The sequence below is a fragment of the Macaca thibetana genome, chromosome 16 (genome assembly GCF_024542745.1).
Source record: "Macaca thibetana thibetana isolate TM-01 chromosome 16, ASM2454274v1, whole genome shotgun sequence".
NCBI lineage: Eukaryota > Metazoa > Chordata > Mammalia > Primates > Cercopithecidae > Macaca > Macaca thibetana.
This window is the reverse complement of record NC_065593.1, coordinates 30221683-30238419: the sequence shown is the minus strand read 5'-3', so window position 1 is coordinate 30238419 and position 16737 is coordinate 30221683. Positions and strand designations below refer to the sequence as shown.

At 43.8% G+C, this 16737-nt stretch overlaps 2 protein-coding genes and 1 non-coding gene across 3 annotated transcripts in view; 1 reads left to right on the top strand and 2 right to left on the bottom strand.

Annotated features, from left to right (window-relative positions):
• TAF15 (TATA-box binding protein associated factor 15) overlaps positions 1-16737 on the bottom strand; it is a 345012-nt gene that overhangs the window by 262737 nt on the left and 65538 nt on the right. The gene's annotated exons all lie outside the window — the stretch shown is intronic.
• On the top strand, positions 6508-10310 carry PEX12 (peroxisomal biogenesis factor 12). The gene is given in 5 exon segments (XM_050764915.1): positions 6508-6758; positions 6761-6872; positions 6874-7213; positions 7518-8071; positions 8925-10310. Coding segments are annotated over 5 exon segments (1488 nt in total). The 5' UTR covers positions 6508-6676; the 3' UTR covers positions 9325-10310.
• Positions 11347-11441, bottom strand: LOC126940039 (Z30 small nucleolar RNA). Its single transcript, XR_007720564.1, has one exon. It is a non-coding gene; the product is annotated as a Z30 small nucleolar RNA (small nucleolar RNA).

Here is a 16737-nt window from a genome sequence, read left to right as displayed (position 1 = left end):
GTGGTGGCAGGCAACTGTAGTCCCAGCTACTGGGGAGGCTGAGGCAGGAGAATGGCGTGAACCTGCCAGACGAAGCTTGCAGTGAGCTGAGATCATACCACTGCACTCCAGCCTGGATGACAGAGCAAGACCCTGTCACACACACACACACACACACGGTAGAATTAAGATTTGAACCCAGGAAGTCTGACACTAGGACTGATAAGGCTTATGTTTTAGGTTTGGGCAAGGGATGAATGGTGGTACTCGTCACTGAAAATAGGAAAATATAAGAGATGGCAGAAGTTTGGGGAATGAGAGGGAGGTGATGAGTTCATTTTATATGTTAGGTTAGAGTGAAGATCTCTATCCAAGAGGTACTTAATTATATGTGTCTGAAGATAAGGAATGATCTGGAGTTAAATTTGTGAACTGTGAGCATACAGATGATAATTCAATCTGTAGGCATGAACATTATTCATGAAGAATGTGGAGAGCTTGGGGAAGAAACAGATAAACCCAAAAATGCAAAGAGAACTGAGAAGGAGCAGTCAGAGAGGTAGGAGGAAAAGCAGAATAGTATATTTTAGGATGTTTTCGGAGTTTCATGAAAGTAGGGACTATATCAATCTGTTCACTCTTACCCATGTGAGGCCTAGCCCCATCACACACACACACAAATTAATATATGTTGAATAAATGCATAAATAAGTGATCAACAATATTAGTTGCTATAGACAGGAGAAGGAAGGGGTAAAAAGTGTCTACAGGATTTAGCAACATGGAGGTATTTGATGTTATTGCTGAGAAATCAGTAGAGATATGAAGGCAAAAGTCATACTACAGATGTTTGAGGATGGATTAGAAGTGAGGAAATAAAAACAGGAATTGCAGATAACTCCTAAGAAAGTATGACCAAAGAAAGAAGAGATGGTATCTGAGGAAAAGAGCGGCAAGGATTTTTTCTTTCTTGAGGCAGGGTGTTGCACTGTTGCCCAAGCTGGAGTGCAGTGGTACCATTACAACTCACTGCAGCCTCGACCTCCCAGGCTCAAGCAGTCCTCCCACCTAGCCTCCCAAGTAGCTGCGACTACAGGCGTGCGTCACTACGCCTAGCTAATTTTTTTTTTCTTTTTTGTAGAGGGGTGGGGAGGTCCTGCCATGTTGCGCAGGCTGGTCTGGAACTCCTGGGCTCAAGTGATCCTCCTGCCTTGGCCTCCCCAAATGCTGGGATTATAGGTGTGAGCCACCAAACTCAGCCAATTTTTTAAAGTTTAGTTCTATACTCGTATATTTTCTCTACACTAACACTCTAGCATACCATGGGTTTAATTATGTTTCTTACATATATGGCTCCAAAATCTCTATCTCTAGCCTAGACCTATTCCCCAAATTTCATCACCAAATCGATAACTATACTGCTGGGTAATTCTGTATTTATGGCCCACCAAAGTTAAATCATAAGGAGATGGAGGTGGTTAGAAAAACCTGGTTACAGAGTTGGACACAGCGGTTTACACCTATGATCCCAGCACTTCGGTAGGTTGAGGTGGGAGGATCACTTGAGCCCAAGAGTTTGAGGCTGTAGTGAGCCATGATCATGCCACTGCACTCCAGCCTGGGTGACAGAGTGAAACCATCTCTAAAAAAAGAAAGAGAAAGAGAGACAGGGGGAGACAGGGGGAGAAAGAGAGCGGGGACGGGGAGAGAGAGAGAGAGAGAGAGAGAAACCTGGTTCAAGGTACAACTCCTAGCAGATAGACATAGATTTCGTAAAGATGTCATTAGAAAAATCTTTAAGAGGCTGGCCATGGTGGCTCATGCCTGTGATCACAGCACTTTGGGAGGCCAAGGCAGGTAGATCACCTGAGGTCAGGACTTTGAACCCAGTCTGGCCAACATGGTGAAAACTTGACTCTACTAAAAATACAAAAATGAGCCAGGCATGGTGACACATGCCTGTAGTCTCAGGTACTAGGGAGGCTGAGGCAGGAGAATCACTTGAACCTGAGAGGAGGAGGTTGCAGTGACCTGAGATTGTGCCGCTACACTCCAGCCTGGGCGATAAAGCGAGACTCCATCTCGGGAAAAAAAAAAAAAAAAAAAAAAAGAAAAAGAAAAAGAAAAAAGAAAACTTTTTAAGAGCTTTGATTCATACCTCTCTGCTGTTCAAAAACTTTCAACTTCTCATTGCCTAACATGTTTGAAAGCTATTCTTTCCTCTATCTGTGTGCTCCTTTCTTTGCTTTTCTCATCAATAAAATGGAGGAAGATAGTAACCATAATATTGAACAATGAAATAAATTACATGTAAGGCACTTAGAACTATGGCAGGCACATAGCATGGACTATGGAACTATTTCCTATAATTGTGACTATTTTAATAAATTGCACTGAGCTGCACAAACCAGAAATCTAGGGGTCATTCCTGATTTCCCTTTCCTTCAACTGCCACATCCAATCCATCTCCAGTTGTCAATTCTACCTTTAAAACCTCAAAGCCGTGGCCGGGCACTGTGGCTCACGCCTGTAATCCCAGCACTTTGGAGGCTGAGGCGGATGGATCACAAGGTCAGGAGTTCATAACCTGCCTGGCCAAGATGGTGAAACCCCATCTCTACTAAAATTAGCTGGGCATTGTGGCAGGTGCCTGTAATCTCAGCTACTGGGGAGGCTGAGGTACAGAATTGCTTGAACCCGGAAGGCGGAGGTTGCAGTGACCTGAGGTTGCGCCACTGCACTCCAGCCTGGGCAACACAGCAAGACTCTGTCTCAAAAAAAACAAAAACAAAAACAAAAACAAAAACAAACAAACAAACAAAAAACAAGTAACAAAAAAATCTCAAAGCCATCCAACTCCCTCTATTCAATCTCATGAATCCAAGCCACCATCACCTTTTGCCTGGACTATTAGAAGCCTATAAGTCTTCTCTCTACCATTGTCCACATAGTGGCCAGGTTGTTTAACTTTTTTGGATGTATAACATATATTTAAAAACGTGCATATCTAGCCTGATGCGGTGGCTCACACCCACAATCCCAGCACTTTGGAAGGCAGAGGCAGGGGGATCACTTGGGCCAGGAGTTTGAGACCAGCCTGGCCAACATGGCAAAACCCTGTCTCTACTAAAAATACAAAATTTAGCTGGGCTTGATGGCACATGCATGTAGTCCCAGCTACTCGGGGGGTGTGAGGTGGGAGAATCACTTGAACCCGCGAGGCGGAGGTTGCGTGAGCCGAGATTGCACCACTGCACTCCAGCCTCGGCTACAAAGGGAGACTCTATCTCAAGAAAACACAACAAAAACAAAAATGTGCATATATCATAAATGTAAAGCTTGATGTAAATATTGCACACCCACAAAACCATCAGAGACATCTTTAAAAAATATAAACCTGGCCAGGCGCAGTGGCTCACATCTGTAATCCCAGCACTTTGGGAGGCCAAGGCGGGTGGATCACAAGGCCAGGAGTTCGAGACCAGCCTGGCCAACATGATGAAACCCCGTCTCTACTGAAAATACAAAAATTGTAAACCCGGGAGGCGGAGCTTGCAGTGAGCCGAGATCCGGCCACTGCACTCCAGCCTGGGCGACAGAGCGAGACTCCGTCTCAACAACAACAAAAAAACAAAAACAAAAACAAAAAAAACAAAAATTAGCTGGGCGTGGTGGTAGGTGCCTGTAATCCCAGCTACGTGGGAGGCTGAGGCAGGAGAATCGCTTGAACCCGGGAGGCGGAGGCTGCAGTGAGCCATCACACCATCGCATTCCAGCCTGGGCAACAAGAGCAAAACTCCGTTTCAAAAAAAAAAAAAAAAAAATATATATATATATATGTATATATATACACACACACACTATACACACACCTGATCTCATCTCTGGTGTGTGAATCCTTGATTGGCTTGCTTCCCATTGCACTTGGACTAAAATCCAGGGTCGTTCCCATGGCCTGTGAGTCCCTGCATGGTTTGACCTGTCTACCTCTCTAACATCATTTTATGCCTTTCAGTCACTGCTCATTTCCTCATCATTTCACATTTCGCTAGCTATAATAGCCCTCAAACACACCAAGCTCTTTCCCACCTTAAGGTCTTCGCAATATTGTTCCTTCTGCCTAATGTTCTTTTCCCCAACTCTTCATATGGCCGGCTCCTCATAATTTAGGTTTGTTATGTCCTCAGAAGGACATTCCGATCATCCAGTCTAAAAGAGTTGGGCCTCCCAGACCTCTTATTCGACTTGCAATTTTTTATTTTTTTTGATACAGAGTCTTGCTCTGTTCCCCAGGCTGGAGTGCAGTGGTGTGATCTCAGGTCACTGCAACCTCCGCCTCCTGGGTTCAAGCGATTCTCCTGCCTCAGCCTCGAGTAGCTGGAATAACAAGCATCCGCCACCACTGCACCACTACTCCAAGCTAATTTTTGTATTTTTAGAGATGGTTTCGCCATGTTGGCTAGGCTGGTCTCAAACTCCTGACTTCAAATGATCCACCTGTCTCAGCCTCCCAAAGTGCTGGGATTACAGGTACAAGTCACTGTACCTGGCCCTACCTTTCCTTTTTCTTTTTTCTTTTCTTTTTTTTGGAGACAGAGTCTCGTTCTGTCACCCAGGCTGAAGTGCAATGGCGCAATCTCGGCTCACCACAACCTCCGCTTCCTGGGTTCAAGATTCTCCTGCCTCAGCCTCCCGAGTAGCTGGGATTACAGGCATGTGCCACCACGCCCGGCTAATTTTTTGTATTTCTAGTAGAGACGGGGTTTCTCCATGTTGGTGAGGCTGGTCACAAATTCGACCTCAGGTGATCCACCCGCCTCGGCCTCCCAAAGTGCTGGGATTATAGGCGTGAGCCACCGTGCCCGGTCTCCTTTTTCTTATGCCATTCATTTAGTTAACTTCTGGAGTACTTCCATGGGACTATCAATCAAGACATCTTGCCTTCCCCTGGCTAAGAGTAAAAGAGAGGGTGGAGAGGGAACTTGAACCGAGAGGTCAGTCGAAATTTGTATCATGAGCACAGACACAAACAGAAATTAGGGGAATCTCGTTCATTGCCAACAATGTTGCCTGGATAAGTACTTCTAATTCCTGTTAGGCAGTCCCAATAGTATTGTTACTTTCTTATTCTTTAGGGCTGGCTTTACCTATTTTTGTGAGGTATTCCATACACTTCTATAAATTCCGTTTTAGTTTAAATTAGCCTGTTTGTTTCTTTTGCTTGTAACCAAAGATCCCTAAGTGATAAAAATGTTTAATTTCCTGCTTTAGTTGATGCTACTTCTCAACTTTGTATTTTTGCTATTCACTTAAGAAAAGGTTGCACATAACAGTTACTATTAAACAAGCACCTAATATGTATCCAGGTGCTTTATATCGATAAACTATGTCCAGTCTTAAAACTCTGCAAGGTAAAAATCATGTATCAATATGACGGATTTTGGTAGAGTAAAAAACACTTTTTATAACTATAATTAAGGACAATTTGCAAGACTTTCTCTCCTATTGGAATAACTAAATCCAAACCTTGTTTTTGAGGGTTCTCATTATGCAAACCAATTATTTTTATAACATAAGGGCCTCTAGGGCAGTAAACAATACTTTCTATTCCCAGTTATTTAGCCCAGAGGTGGCACTTCCCAGAGGAAGGGAGGAGAGGTGGAACTCTCATAAGCCTGTGTCAGCCAACTCCAGCGAGACAAAGCTGTACATAATGTAAAAGTACTTTACAAACCTTAAGGTAAATCACATTCGTTTTGGCATAAAAACGGCATGAAGGGAACCTTTCTGTCAAGTGTTCCCAGTGCATGCTAGTTACAATTCATAAAGCTCCCTGTTTTAGCACTGTATTCACATCGCTGGTGGTGACATATCCAACTGTGTTCAAGGACGGAGACCATTTTCTTCCAGTATAGCAAGAGCATGGAGTTATGCTTGAATATAGCCAAAACCTGGAAGACGTTAAACTACCAGCTTGGATGAAAATTAACCGTCTCAAGTACTGAGGAACAAGCATGAACCTTTCTCAATCCAATCATCCTTCCTTATAATTGGCGGCAATAAATCTAAGGCTCCTATCTCCTGCTTTGCCGCTTTAAATCCTTTCTGGAAGGCGAAGACATATAAATTAACCACCATCCCTGCCGCGCGTGTACAGCAAGGTCCTTTCCACCTCCAGATTCCCTTCCTCCCTCCGCCCCTAGCTCCATCGCCTGCAGGAGGAACACAGGGCTCAGCAACTGGCCCGAGCTCTGGCTCCCGGCGCCAGACGTCTGCGCGGTGCCCCAAACAGCTTGTCAAAAGGACCTCGCAGAGAGAGGTTCAGAGCTGTAGCTTTCAAACAGCGAGGCTACCACGCAGACCCAGCTACGAAAACTAAAGCAAACCAGCTGAATATTCATAGCCAAAACCAGACCGCAAGACCCCTCTTCTATTTCAGCGGGGCGGGAGCGGAAGTTCGGGTGGGTCATAGTTCTCTAGTTCCGGTTTCCGGGCCGCATTCGGGACTAGAGTGCCTCTCTTCCGCCAGGCGTCCCTGAGGTCTCGGTGGTTTCTATTTCCGGGTGCGGCTTCTGTCATAAAGCCGAGACCTCCCTTCAAACGTGGCGTCGTGGGTTCTTTGCGCCTCGCGTGGGGTCAGCGAGCAAGGACGGGCGCGGGCGGGGATACTCAAAGCCAACAGCTGGAGCTAGCCTTCATGTCCCGGGCTTACAGTGACACGACTGAATCCTTAAGAGTCGGCTGGCTTTTGAGCTCTCACGATTGGAGAGGAGGGGGTTTTCTGGTTCGCAGCTCGACAGGATCGCGTCCCCCACAGTCACGCTCTGCCCTGAGGTGCAGCATTTGACAAGTTACCCCCTCGCACATACCACTTCCACCCAGATCCGAGTTAACTGTTATTAACCTTCTTGAGACTCCCCTCCGCCTCCAGAACAGGTCTTTTTTCCCCAGTTCATTTTTGCCCTTAAGATTGAGTTTCGAGTTTCAGATATTATGCAGAAAGTTTACCTTTAAGACTGAGCACGCATCTGATACCCTTCCTCCCGAAAAAGTTCATGCTCACGAGAGAGTTTGTGGGAAAAGTGAAAGCCAGTACACACAGGAAGCTATGGCTGAGCACGGGGCTCACATCACAACTGCTTCTGTAGCTGATGACCAGCCATCCATCTTTGAGGTGGTAGCACAGGACAGTTTAATGACAGCAGTGAGACCCGCTCTTCAGCATGTGGTCAAGGTAAGGTATTAATTCTTGGAAAGGTTTTAGGGACAACTGGGTAAAAACCAACGAATAATTTGTGCTTATTTGGTAGCCTCTAGCGTTTGAAATAGCCAATTTGCAAATAACTCGTATCCCATGACTTAAGAGTTATTGAGTCTGTGTTATGTGTAGAGACCTGTAGTGAATACCCAGCATTTCAGGGTCCAAAAGTGACTTAAGACAAAATGTGTAGACTTTAGAGGAAAAGGGGGAATGTAAATAGAAGGTGTAGAACTTGTGTAATGGAATGAATTTTACTTACTGCTTTATTTTGCTTTAGGTTCTTGCAGAATCAAATCCCACCCACTATGGCTTCTTGTGGAGGTGGTTTGATGAAATCTTTACTCTGCTAGATCTTCTGGTCCAGCAGCATTACCTGTCTAGAACCAGTGCCTCATTTTCTGAAAACTTTTATGGCTTAAAGAGAATTGTAATGGGGGACACTCACAAGTCTCAGAGACTGGCTAGCGCTGGTCTCCCAAAGAAGCAGCTTTGGAAATCAATTACGGTCCTGGTTCTTCTTCCCTATCTGAAAGTGAAGCTGGAGAAGCTGGTTTCTAGCCTGAGAGAAGAGGATGAATATTCTATTCATCCCCCTTCTTCCCGCTGGAAACGATTTTACAGAGCCTTCCTGGCAGCCTACCCATTTGTGAATATGGCCTGGGAAGGATGGTTTCTTGTACAACAACTTCGATACATCCTAGGAAAAGCTCAGCATCACTCACCACTGCTGAGGCTGGCTGGAGTTCGGCTAGGTCGACTGACAGTTCAGGATATACAAGCTCTGGAGCACAAACCAGCTAAGGCCAGCATGATGCAGCAGCCAGCCAGGAGGTAAGGCCTTAACATTTCCAAAAGATCTTTAGTTAGTAAATTCTAAAATCTTATCCCAGTTTTGTGAAATTCACCTGTTAACTTTGTGGTATTGCATAAAGTCACAGAAAAGCTATTCCTTGTGTCCATAAAATAAGGACTGTCATCCTGGTAACCTTTATCATACTAGGTATACTTTAGTGCATACTTGCTATGTCCCAGGTTCTGTGCTAGGTGCTTTCTTTACATACATTATCTTAATCCTCAACACAACCCAATGAAGTAAATGTATTAGCTCACAGTTGAGGAAACTAAACCCAAGCAGTTAAGTACCTTGCCAAGGTCATGTAGCTACATAGCTAGAAGGTGGCAGAGCTGGGATTCAAGCCAAATCAATACAATTCTAAAGACTGTGCTCTGTGAGCCACTGCACCCAGCCTAAGACTGTGCTCTTAATCATATTGTTGTTGTGCTCCTTCTAGTTCATATTTATGTTCTCCTACAAGTTCAAATATATACATTCCTCAATACTGCTAAGTTTTTTGTTAAGTGAATTTTTTTTTTCTGGATCACTATCTTCCACTAAAAAAAGGGAGGAGATTTATATAATCAAATTCTCTACTGATTTCTCTTTCAAAACACAAAACCAAACCCTAATCATTTGTTACTAAAAACAAAGCTTAGCTCCTATGCCCCTAAAATACTGTAAGTTAGAAAGAATAATTTAGAATAGATCCTTAAGGAGATAGTCTACCAACCATTCAGTCCCAGTGATTCTGATGAAAAATGTAAGAACTGCATTTATGTTAGTCACTTTGTAATTATACCTAAATAAAGTTTCTCTCTTTGCCTCCTTGTTCTTTTCTCCCAACAGTGTTAGTGAGAAGATAAAGTCAGCTCTGAAGAAAGCTGTGGGGGGTGTTGCCTTATCCCTGTCTACTGGCCTTTCTGTGGGTGTATTCTTCTTGCAGTTCCTTGACTGGTGGTACTCATCTGAAAATCAAGAAACCATCAAGTCATTGACTGCCCTGCCTACTCCACCACCACCTGTACACCTAGACTATAACTCTGATTCTCCCCTCTTACCCAAAATGAAGACTGTGTGCCCACTGTGTCGTAAAACCCGGGTGAATGATACTGTTCTTGCCACCTCTGGCTATGTGTTTTGTTACCGCTGTGTGTTTCATTATGTGAGGAGTCACCAAGCTTGTCCCATCACAGGTTATCCAACAGAAGTACAACATCTGATTAAACTCTACTCCCCCGAGAACTGAAAAGGAATTGTGTCTTATCCTCACAACAAAAGTATTGCGCTATAATGCCACAGAGCTGGTTTCAGTATGGTACTGAGTTGACACTTCTCAGCCTCAATTCATAACTATATGAACTTTAAATGACTATATGGATTTCTTTAAAAGGATATGCCCATTTGATCCTAACCTTTTAGCCTGCTCTCCAGAACCCTACTTACAGTTGACCAAACTGCTTAAAGTAGAAGAATCAGGACTGGCAGGGGATATGAGGGCCAGTGTAGAGATTAAACAGAATAATGAGTACACAAGTTTTTGTCTATCCCTTTCCTTAAAATATAAGAAGTACAGAAGCTCTTGGGAAAAATAGACTACATAAAAAATAAAGTGAACAGTGAGTTGTTAGCAAGCCTTTTTAGAAAAGAAAGCATTTACTTGCCTGTCTGTAAGGTGGAAATTTCATCAGTTTGTAAACGATAAGAAATGTAGACCTGCTCTTGATAGAAATGCTTAGAAACACTTTAGGGGGGGAAAAAAGCTCCTTCCATATACTGTGACCCATTTGTTAAGTGACATCTATAGTTTATCAGCTTTTAAGGATAAAAAAGGACATCTTAAAAGTTGGATATTTAGGATATTTAAGGATATTCCTGTATGAGCTCTCCATATCTTTCTTGAGAAACTGGTTAAAAAAGGAATAGGGGTTGAGTGTTACAAAGAGACTAGTCTGAAGATTCCTGTATAAAAGCAAAGCTAACAAGCAATGAAGATGTGAAGCAAAATACTAATCTAATTGTGTAAAGAAAGGATATTTTAATAAGTTCTTTCTGCTTGCTGCTAAGAGTTTGCTAAACTGTCATGAATTATTCTGGTTATTACTAAAGTTTCTATGAAACACTTAAGTAGATTTTAAGAATAAATGTTTCTGGAAAAGAACTTCCATGTTGTTATGATTTTGTAGAAATGTAAAGATTACTTGAGGTGTTTAAAATAATTTTTCATTCAGACTACTGTTGACTTTTTGAGGTGTTTTTATATTGACGTTTTGCCAATTCAGTTGTTGGAACAAAAATCCTCTGCTCCAACAATAAGAATTCAGCCTCATGCGAAATACCTTGCATCAACTTAAGAAACACTTAAGTTGCCTATGTAGAAGCATTTATGCCATTGGATTGGCAGGCTGGTGAAAACATGGTTTAAAAAAAAAATCATCACTAGAAGAGGAAGGATGAAAATGATTTTTGAGAGCCTCTGCTGACATAGGTGTTTTCCAATACTTTAACTCATTTTACCAATTCAAAGCACATTCTCTGATAGCACAGAGGTGATAAAGCTAAAACTTTAAATAGAATATCCCATGGATTTTAACATTAAGGCATTTATGATATTAGCTGAGACAATAAAAAAAATGTAAACTTTTATATGCCATAAGAAAAGTGTAATGGATTTTAAAATTCTCTTTAAACCTCAAAATTTTTACTAAAGCAAATATCATGGTTAAGTAAACATTTTTTATTTTTTATTTTTTTACTGAGACAGAGTCTCACTCTGTTGCCACGGCTTGAGTGCAGTGGCGTGATCTCAGCTCACTGCAACCTCCACCTCCTGGTTTCAAACAATTCTCTCACCTCAGTCTCCCAAGTAGCTGTGATTACAGGTGTGCGCCACCACACCCGGATGATTTTTGTATTTTTAGTAGAGGCAGGGTTTTGCCATGTTGGCCCGGCTGGTGTTGAACTCCTGACCTCAAGTGATCCGCCCGCCTTGGCCTCCCAAAGTGCTGGGATTACAGGCATGAGCCACCGTGCCCAGCCAATTAAATGTTTTAAATACAGTAATAAGTGAATAATAGAATTGAGCCAGATTCAAGATTGAAATGATGTAGTCCTCCGTGAAGAATTCAAAGCAAGATTTTTCATCTCAACCTAAGAAGGAAAACATGAGTATCAGTAATTCAAACGAACATAAAAGAAACACCTTAAACATGATAAAACCAGTGTCCAAACAGGATATAACACACCTGTGTGGAAAAACCACAACCAGAATCAGCTCAGAGAGAAGATTAAGAGATCATACCCTGGTCAAAGCCAACACTGAAGCAATGGCAATACCAGGTCAGACTACTTCACTCATCATCGCGTCGCTGCATTTCATCTTGTATTACCTAAGAGCAACCCACTGCCCTAGTTTCACATCCAAGAAAACACAGGCTTACCTATGAGAAAAATAAAGCCTTCTATTCAGGTAAGTTTCAACCATGGGTTTCTAATTAATATTTCTTTTCTTTTTTTTTTTTTAAAAGACAGGGTCTTACTCTGTCACCCAGGCTGGAGTGCAACGGCCTGATCATGGCTCATTGCAGTCTCAACCTCCCCAGGCTCAGGTGATCATCCCACCTTAGCCTCCCAAGTAGCTGGGCCTACAGTCACAGGCCACCACACGTGGCTAATTTTTGTACTTTTTGTAGAGACAGGGTTTTACCATGTTGGCCAGGCTGTTCTCAAACTCCTGGACTCAAGCAATCCACCCTCTTCAGCCTTCCAAAGTGCTTGGATTACAGGCGTGAGCCACCATGCCTGACTTGTTTCCAATTAATATTTATTTTTATTTTTTATTTTGAGACAAGGTTTCACTCTGTCAACCAGGCTGGAGTGCAGTGGTGTGATCATGGCTCACTGTAGTCTCAAACTCCTGGGCTCAGGCGATCCTCCCAGGTGGCTAGGATTACAGGTGCACGTCACCACCCCTGGCAAAGTCTTTTTCAATTTTTTGTAGAGACAGGGTCTTGGTATGTTTCCCAGGCTGTTTTCAAACTCCTGGCTTCAAGTGATCCTCCCACCTTGGCCTCCCAAAACCCTGGGATCACAGGCTTGAGCCTATAAGCCTACCCTTAGCCTAGTTCAAAAGCAAAAGCTTTAGAAAATATATTTTCTTTTCTTTTTTTAAAATTTATGTCCTTTTTGTAGAGACAGGGTCTTGCCCTGTCACCTAACCTGGAGTGCAGTGGCATGATCATGGCTCACTGTGGCCTCAAACTGCTTGGGCTCATGCTATCCTCCCACCCCAGCCTTCTGAGTAGCTGACATCTTAGGTGAGCACCACCACACCCAGGTAATTAAAAAAAAACAGTTTGTAGAGACAGGGTCTTGCTATGTTGCCCAGGCTGGTCTCAAACTGCTGGGCTTAAGTGATCCTCCCTCTTTGGCCTTCCAAAATGCTAGATTACAGGTGTAAGCCACTGTACCTGGCCTAGAAAAGATTTTTTTTTTTTTTTTTTTTGAGACGGAGTCTCACTGTTTCCCAGGCTGGAGTGCAGTGGCACAATCTTGGCTCACTGCAGCCTCTGCCTCCTGGGCTCAAGCAATTCTCCTGCCTCAGCCTCCCGAATAGCAGGGACTACAGGCATGTGCCACTACGCCCAGCTAATTTTTGTATTTTTAGTAGAGACAGGGTTTCACCATGTTGGCCAGGCTGGTCTTGAACTCCTGACCTCAAGTGATCTGCCAGCCTTGGCCTCCCAAAGTGCTGGAATTACAGGCATGAGCCACTACACCCGGCCTAGAAAAGATTTTCTACTAAATTTCTTTATAAATTCCAGTTCATTTAATATGCAATTTGATTTATAATTCTTCTGCCAACAAAGATTAAAATTACAGTCATAAAAGTTTTTAAACCAGAATCTTCTTTTTTTTTGTTTTTCCTGAGACAGAGTCTCACTCTGTCGCCCAGACTGAAGTGCAATGGCCCGATCTCGGCTCACTGCAAGCTCCACCTCCCGGGTTCACGCCATTCTCCTGCCTCAGCCTCCTGAGTAGCTGGGACTACTGGCACCCACCATCATGCCCGGCTAATTTTTTTTGTAATTTTAGTGGAGACGGGGTTTCACTGTGTTAGCCAGGATGGTCTCGATCTCCTGACCTCGTGATCCGCCCGCCTCGACCTCCCAAAGTGCTGGGATTACAGGCGTGAGCCACCGCGCCCGGCTAAACCAGAATCTTCTATCTGAGGAGTCGAAGAACCCAGAGAGGCTATGATTTGCCAAAGATCCATAGGAGATTAACTGCAGAGCTAGAAAGAGAACTTGAGGTATGATTACCAGATTTATAGTTTTTCAGTAACAACTAAATAAAAGGTTCAATTTCATTTCTCTTTAGGGTCCTACCTTTAGATTTACTAATGAGGAAGGACATGGAAGATAAAGAAAGCAAGGTGAAGCATGGGTAATTCACAATCTGAAAAATCAATTTGTGAATGAAAAAGCTGACCTCCACTCCACTCCACTCCACTCTCCACTCCACTCCCTCACTCTGTTGCCCAGGCTAGAGTGCAGTGGTGCAATCTTGGCTCACTGCAACCTCTGCCTCCTGGGTTCAAGTGATTCTCCTGCCTCAGCCTCCCGAGTAGCTGAGACTACAGGTGAGCACCACCATGCCTAGCTAATTTTTGTATTTTTTAAGTAGAGATGGGCTTTCACCCTATTGGCCAGGCTGGTCTTGAACTCCTGACCTCGTGATCTGCCTGCCTCAGCCTCCCAAAGTGCTGGAATTATGAGCGTGAGCCACCATGCCCGGCCTCTTTATTTTATTTTTTGAGACAGATTCTCACTTTGTCACCCAGGCTGGAATGCAGTGGTGCTATCTCAGCTCACTTTTGCCTCTGCCTTCCGGGTTCAAGCAGTCCTACTTCAGCCTCCCAGGTAGCTGGGATTACAGGCATGCACAACCAGGCCTAACTAATTTTTGTATTTTCAGTAGAAACGGGGTTTTGCCATGTTGGCCAGGCTGGTCTTGAACTCCTCACCTCAAGTGATCTGCCCACCTCAGCATCCCAAAGTGCTGGGATTACAAGCGTGAGCCACCCCACCTGGCCTCTCCAGACTTTCAAAATGATATTGTCAGTATCTAAAAATCTTGGGGCCACCATATACTGCCTTCAGCCGTCTCTCAACATCCATAGACTGATATTCCCTAGTTAAAACTGACAGCTGTTGGTCTGTGTTCACCATTCAGCAACTAAGCTCCATAAAGAGGAAAAACTAGGTTGGGCACAGTGGTTCGCACCTGTAATCCCAGCACTTTGGGAGGCTGAGGCAGGCAGGTCACCTGAGGCCAGGAGTTCCAGACCAGCCTGTTCAATGTGGCGAAACCCCATCTCTATTAAAAATACAAAAATTAGCTGGGCATGGTGGTGGATGCCTGTAATCTCAGCTACTTGGGAGGCTGAGGCACAAGAATCACTTGAACCAGGGAGGCAGAGGTTGCACTGAGTCGAGACTGTACCACTGCATTCCAGCCTGGGTGATAGACTGAATCTCTGTCTCAAAAGAGGGAAAGTAACTTACGAAGTGCCTGTTACACAAGGGTTATGCTTGACCTTTTAACTTACCATCTACAGGTGAAATGAGTACACATTAGAAATAAGAGACCGGGCGCGGTGGCTCATGCCTGTAATCCCAGCACTTTGGGAGGCCAAGGCGGGTGAATCACCTGAGGTCAGGAGTTCGAGACCAACCTGGCCAACATGGTGAAACCTGTCTCTACTAAAAGTACAAAAGTTAGCAGGTGCCTGTAATGCCAGCTACTCAGGAGGCAGGACAATAGCTTGAACCTGGGAGGCGGAGGTTGCAGTGAGCTGAGATTGCACCACTGCACTCCAGCCTGGGCGACAAGAGCGAGACCCTGTCTCAAAAAAAAAAAAAAAAAAATAAAGAAATAAGAAAACAGAGGCTGAGAGAGCTTAATAATTTAAATAAATCTGCCAGAAATAATGAAACTTGTGAGCAAAGTCAAGCTCTGAACCAATGAGTGCTTGACTCTAAAACCCACGTTCCTTTTGGCAGACAATACTGCTATCTCAATGGGCCTCCTGCCTCCAGTTTCTCTCCCATCCAATGTACTTTGAATCTTACAAACATACTAACCCTTATATATGGAGGTATGATTAAGTCATTACTCACTACTCACAAGCATTCAATTGCTCCCCATAGTCTAGGAAATAAAGTCCCACGACTTTGTTTAGCAATCAAGATGTTTCAAAACAGACCCAAATTTATCCTTAAATACACCATAAATAAAGCAAACATGTCTTTTGTTTGTTTGTTTTTCTGAGATAGAGTCTCGCTCTGTCACCCAGGCTGGAGTGCAGTGGTGCAATCTCGGTTCACTGCAACCTCCGCCTCCTGGGTTCAAGCGATTCTCCTGCCTCAGTTTCCAAAGTAGCTGGGATAACAGGCATAAGCCACCATGCCCAACTAATTTTTGTATTTTTAGTAGAGACGGGGTTTTGCCATGTTGGCCAGGCTGGTCTTACCTGACCTCAAGTGATCCACCTGCCTTGGCCTCCCAGGTGCTGGGATTACAGGCATGAGCCACCGCACCTGGCCTTCAAACATATCTTACAGTCTAATCAACCCAGATTTTCCTTAGTCCTCATATTGGCTCTATTTGACCTTATGCCCTCCATCTGCAAAGTCTTTTCCCCTCTGTAGAAATCCTTTCTATACTTCAAAATCCTATCCCTGCAGTTTGCAACCCTCCAAAATGCCATCTTTTGCATGAAGCCTTTTTTCATCAATCCAACAGGAGGTACCTGTCCTCCTTCTGAATTATGAAAGCACGTTAATATCTGTTTTCTGGTACCTATTTCACTTTGTATTTTAAGATCCAGACAGCCAGCCTACCATGTAATTCAAGATCTTTACAAGTCTAATCCCTCCCTATCTGCTCCATCGTCAGCTGGGCAAACCTCCCATGTGCTCCAGCCACATGATGGCAGGTACGCCTTCCTAGTTCCTGGAGTGCCTTCTCCACCCCTTTCAATGGGGAGAAAACCTAAGTATACTTTTTTTTTTTTTTTTTTTTAAGATTTTTAACATTTATTTGGATTCTTAGTTTGTGGGAAAAGAATAAGATAGTCACATCTAGATTGTTACATAGTTCAAGCTTTTTAAGGGGGATATTTAAACATAGAGTATATAACTTTAAAATGCTGTATAGTTACCATAAAATAACAGCAACGAGAAACTAGCACTGTTCTACCTGTCTTCTCCCCACAACCCAGGTGTGGGGAGATTTGCCTTATCACTCAAAAAACGAGTCAAGAGTAATCATCCCAAGTTTAGGTTGAAGGGGGTGAGATGACAGCCAGAGATTAAAAGCTCGCATATCCATAAGCAAGGTCCCAGTCAGGCATCTGGAACGGCAAAGGGACGGCTCTGTGCTGGCTGAGTAAAAGGCGCTTTCGTGGAGGGACAAATACCCACCCTAAGTATACTTTTTAAACTTCACTCAAGACGCGGTGGCTTTCGCCTGTGATCCCAGCACTTTGGGAGGCCGAGGCGGGTGGATCACGAGGTCAGGAGTTCAAGACCAGCCTGGCCAACATGGTGAAACCCCATCTCTACTAAAGATACAAAAATTAGCCGGGCATGGTGGTGTG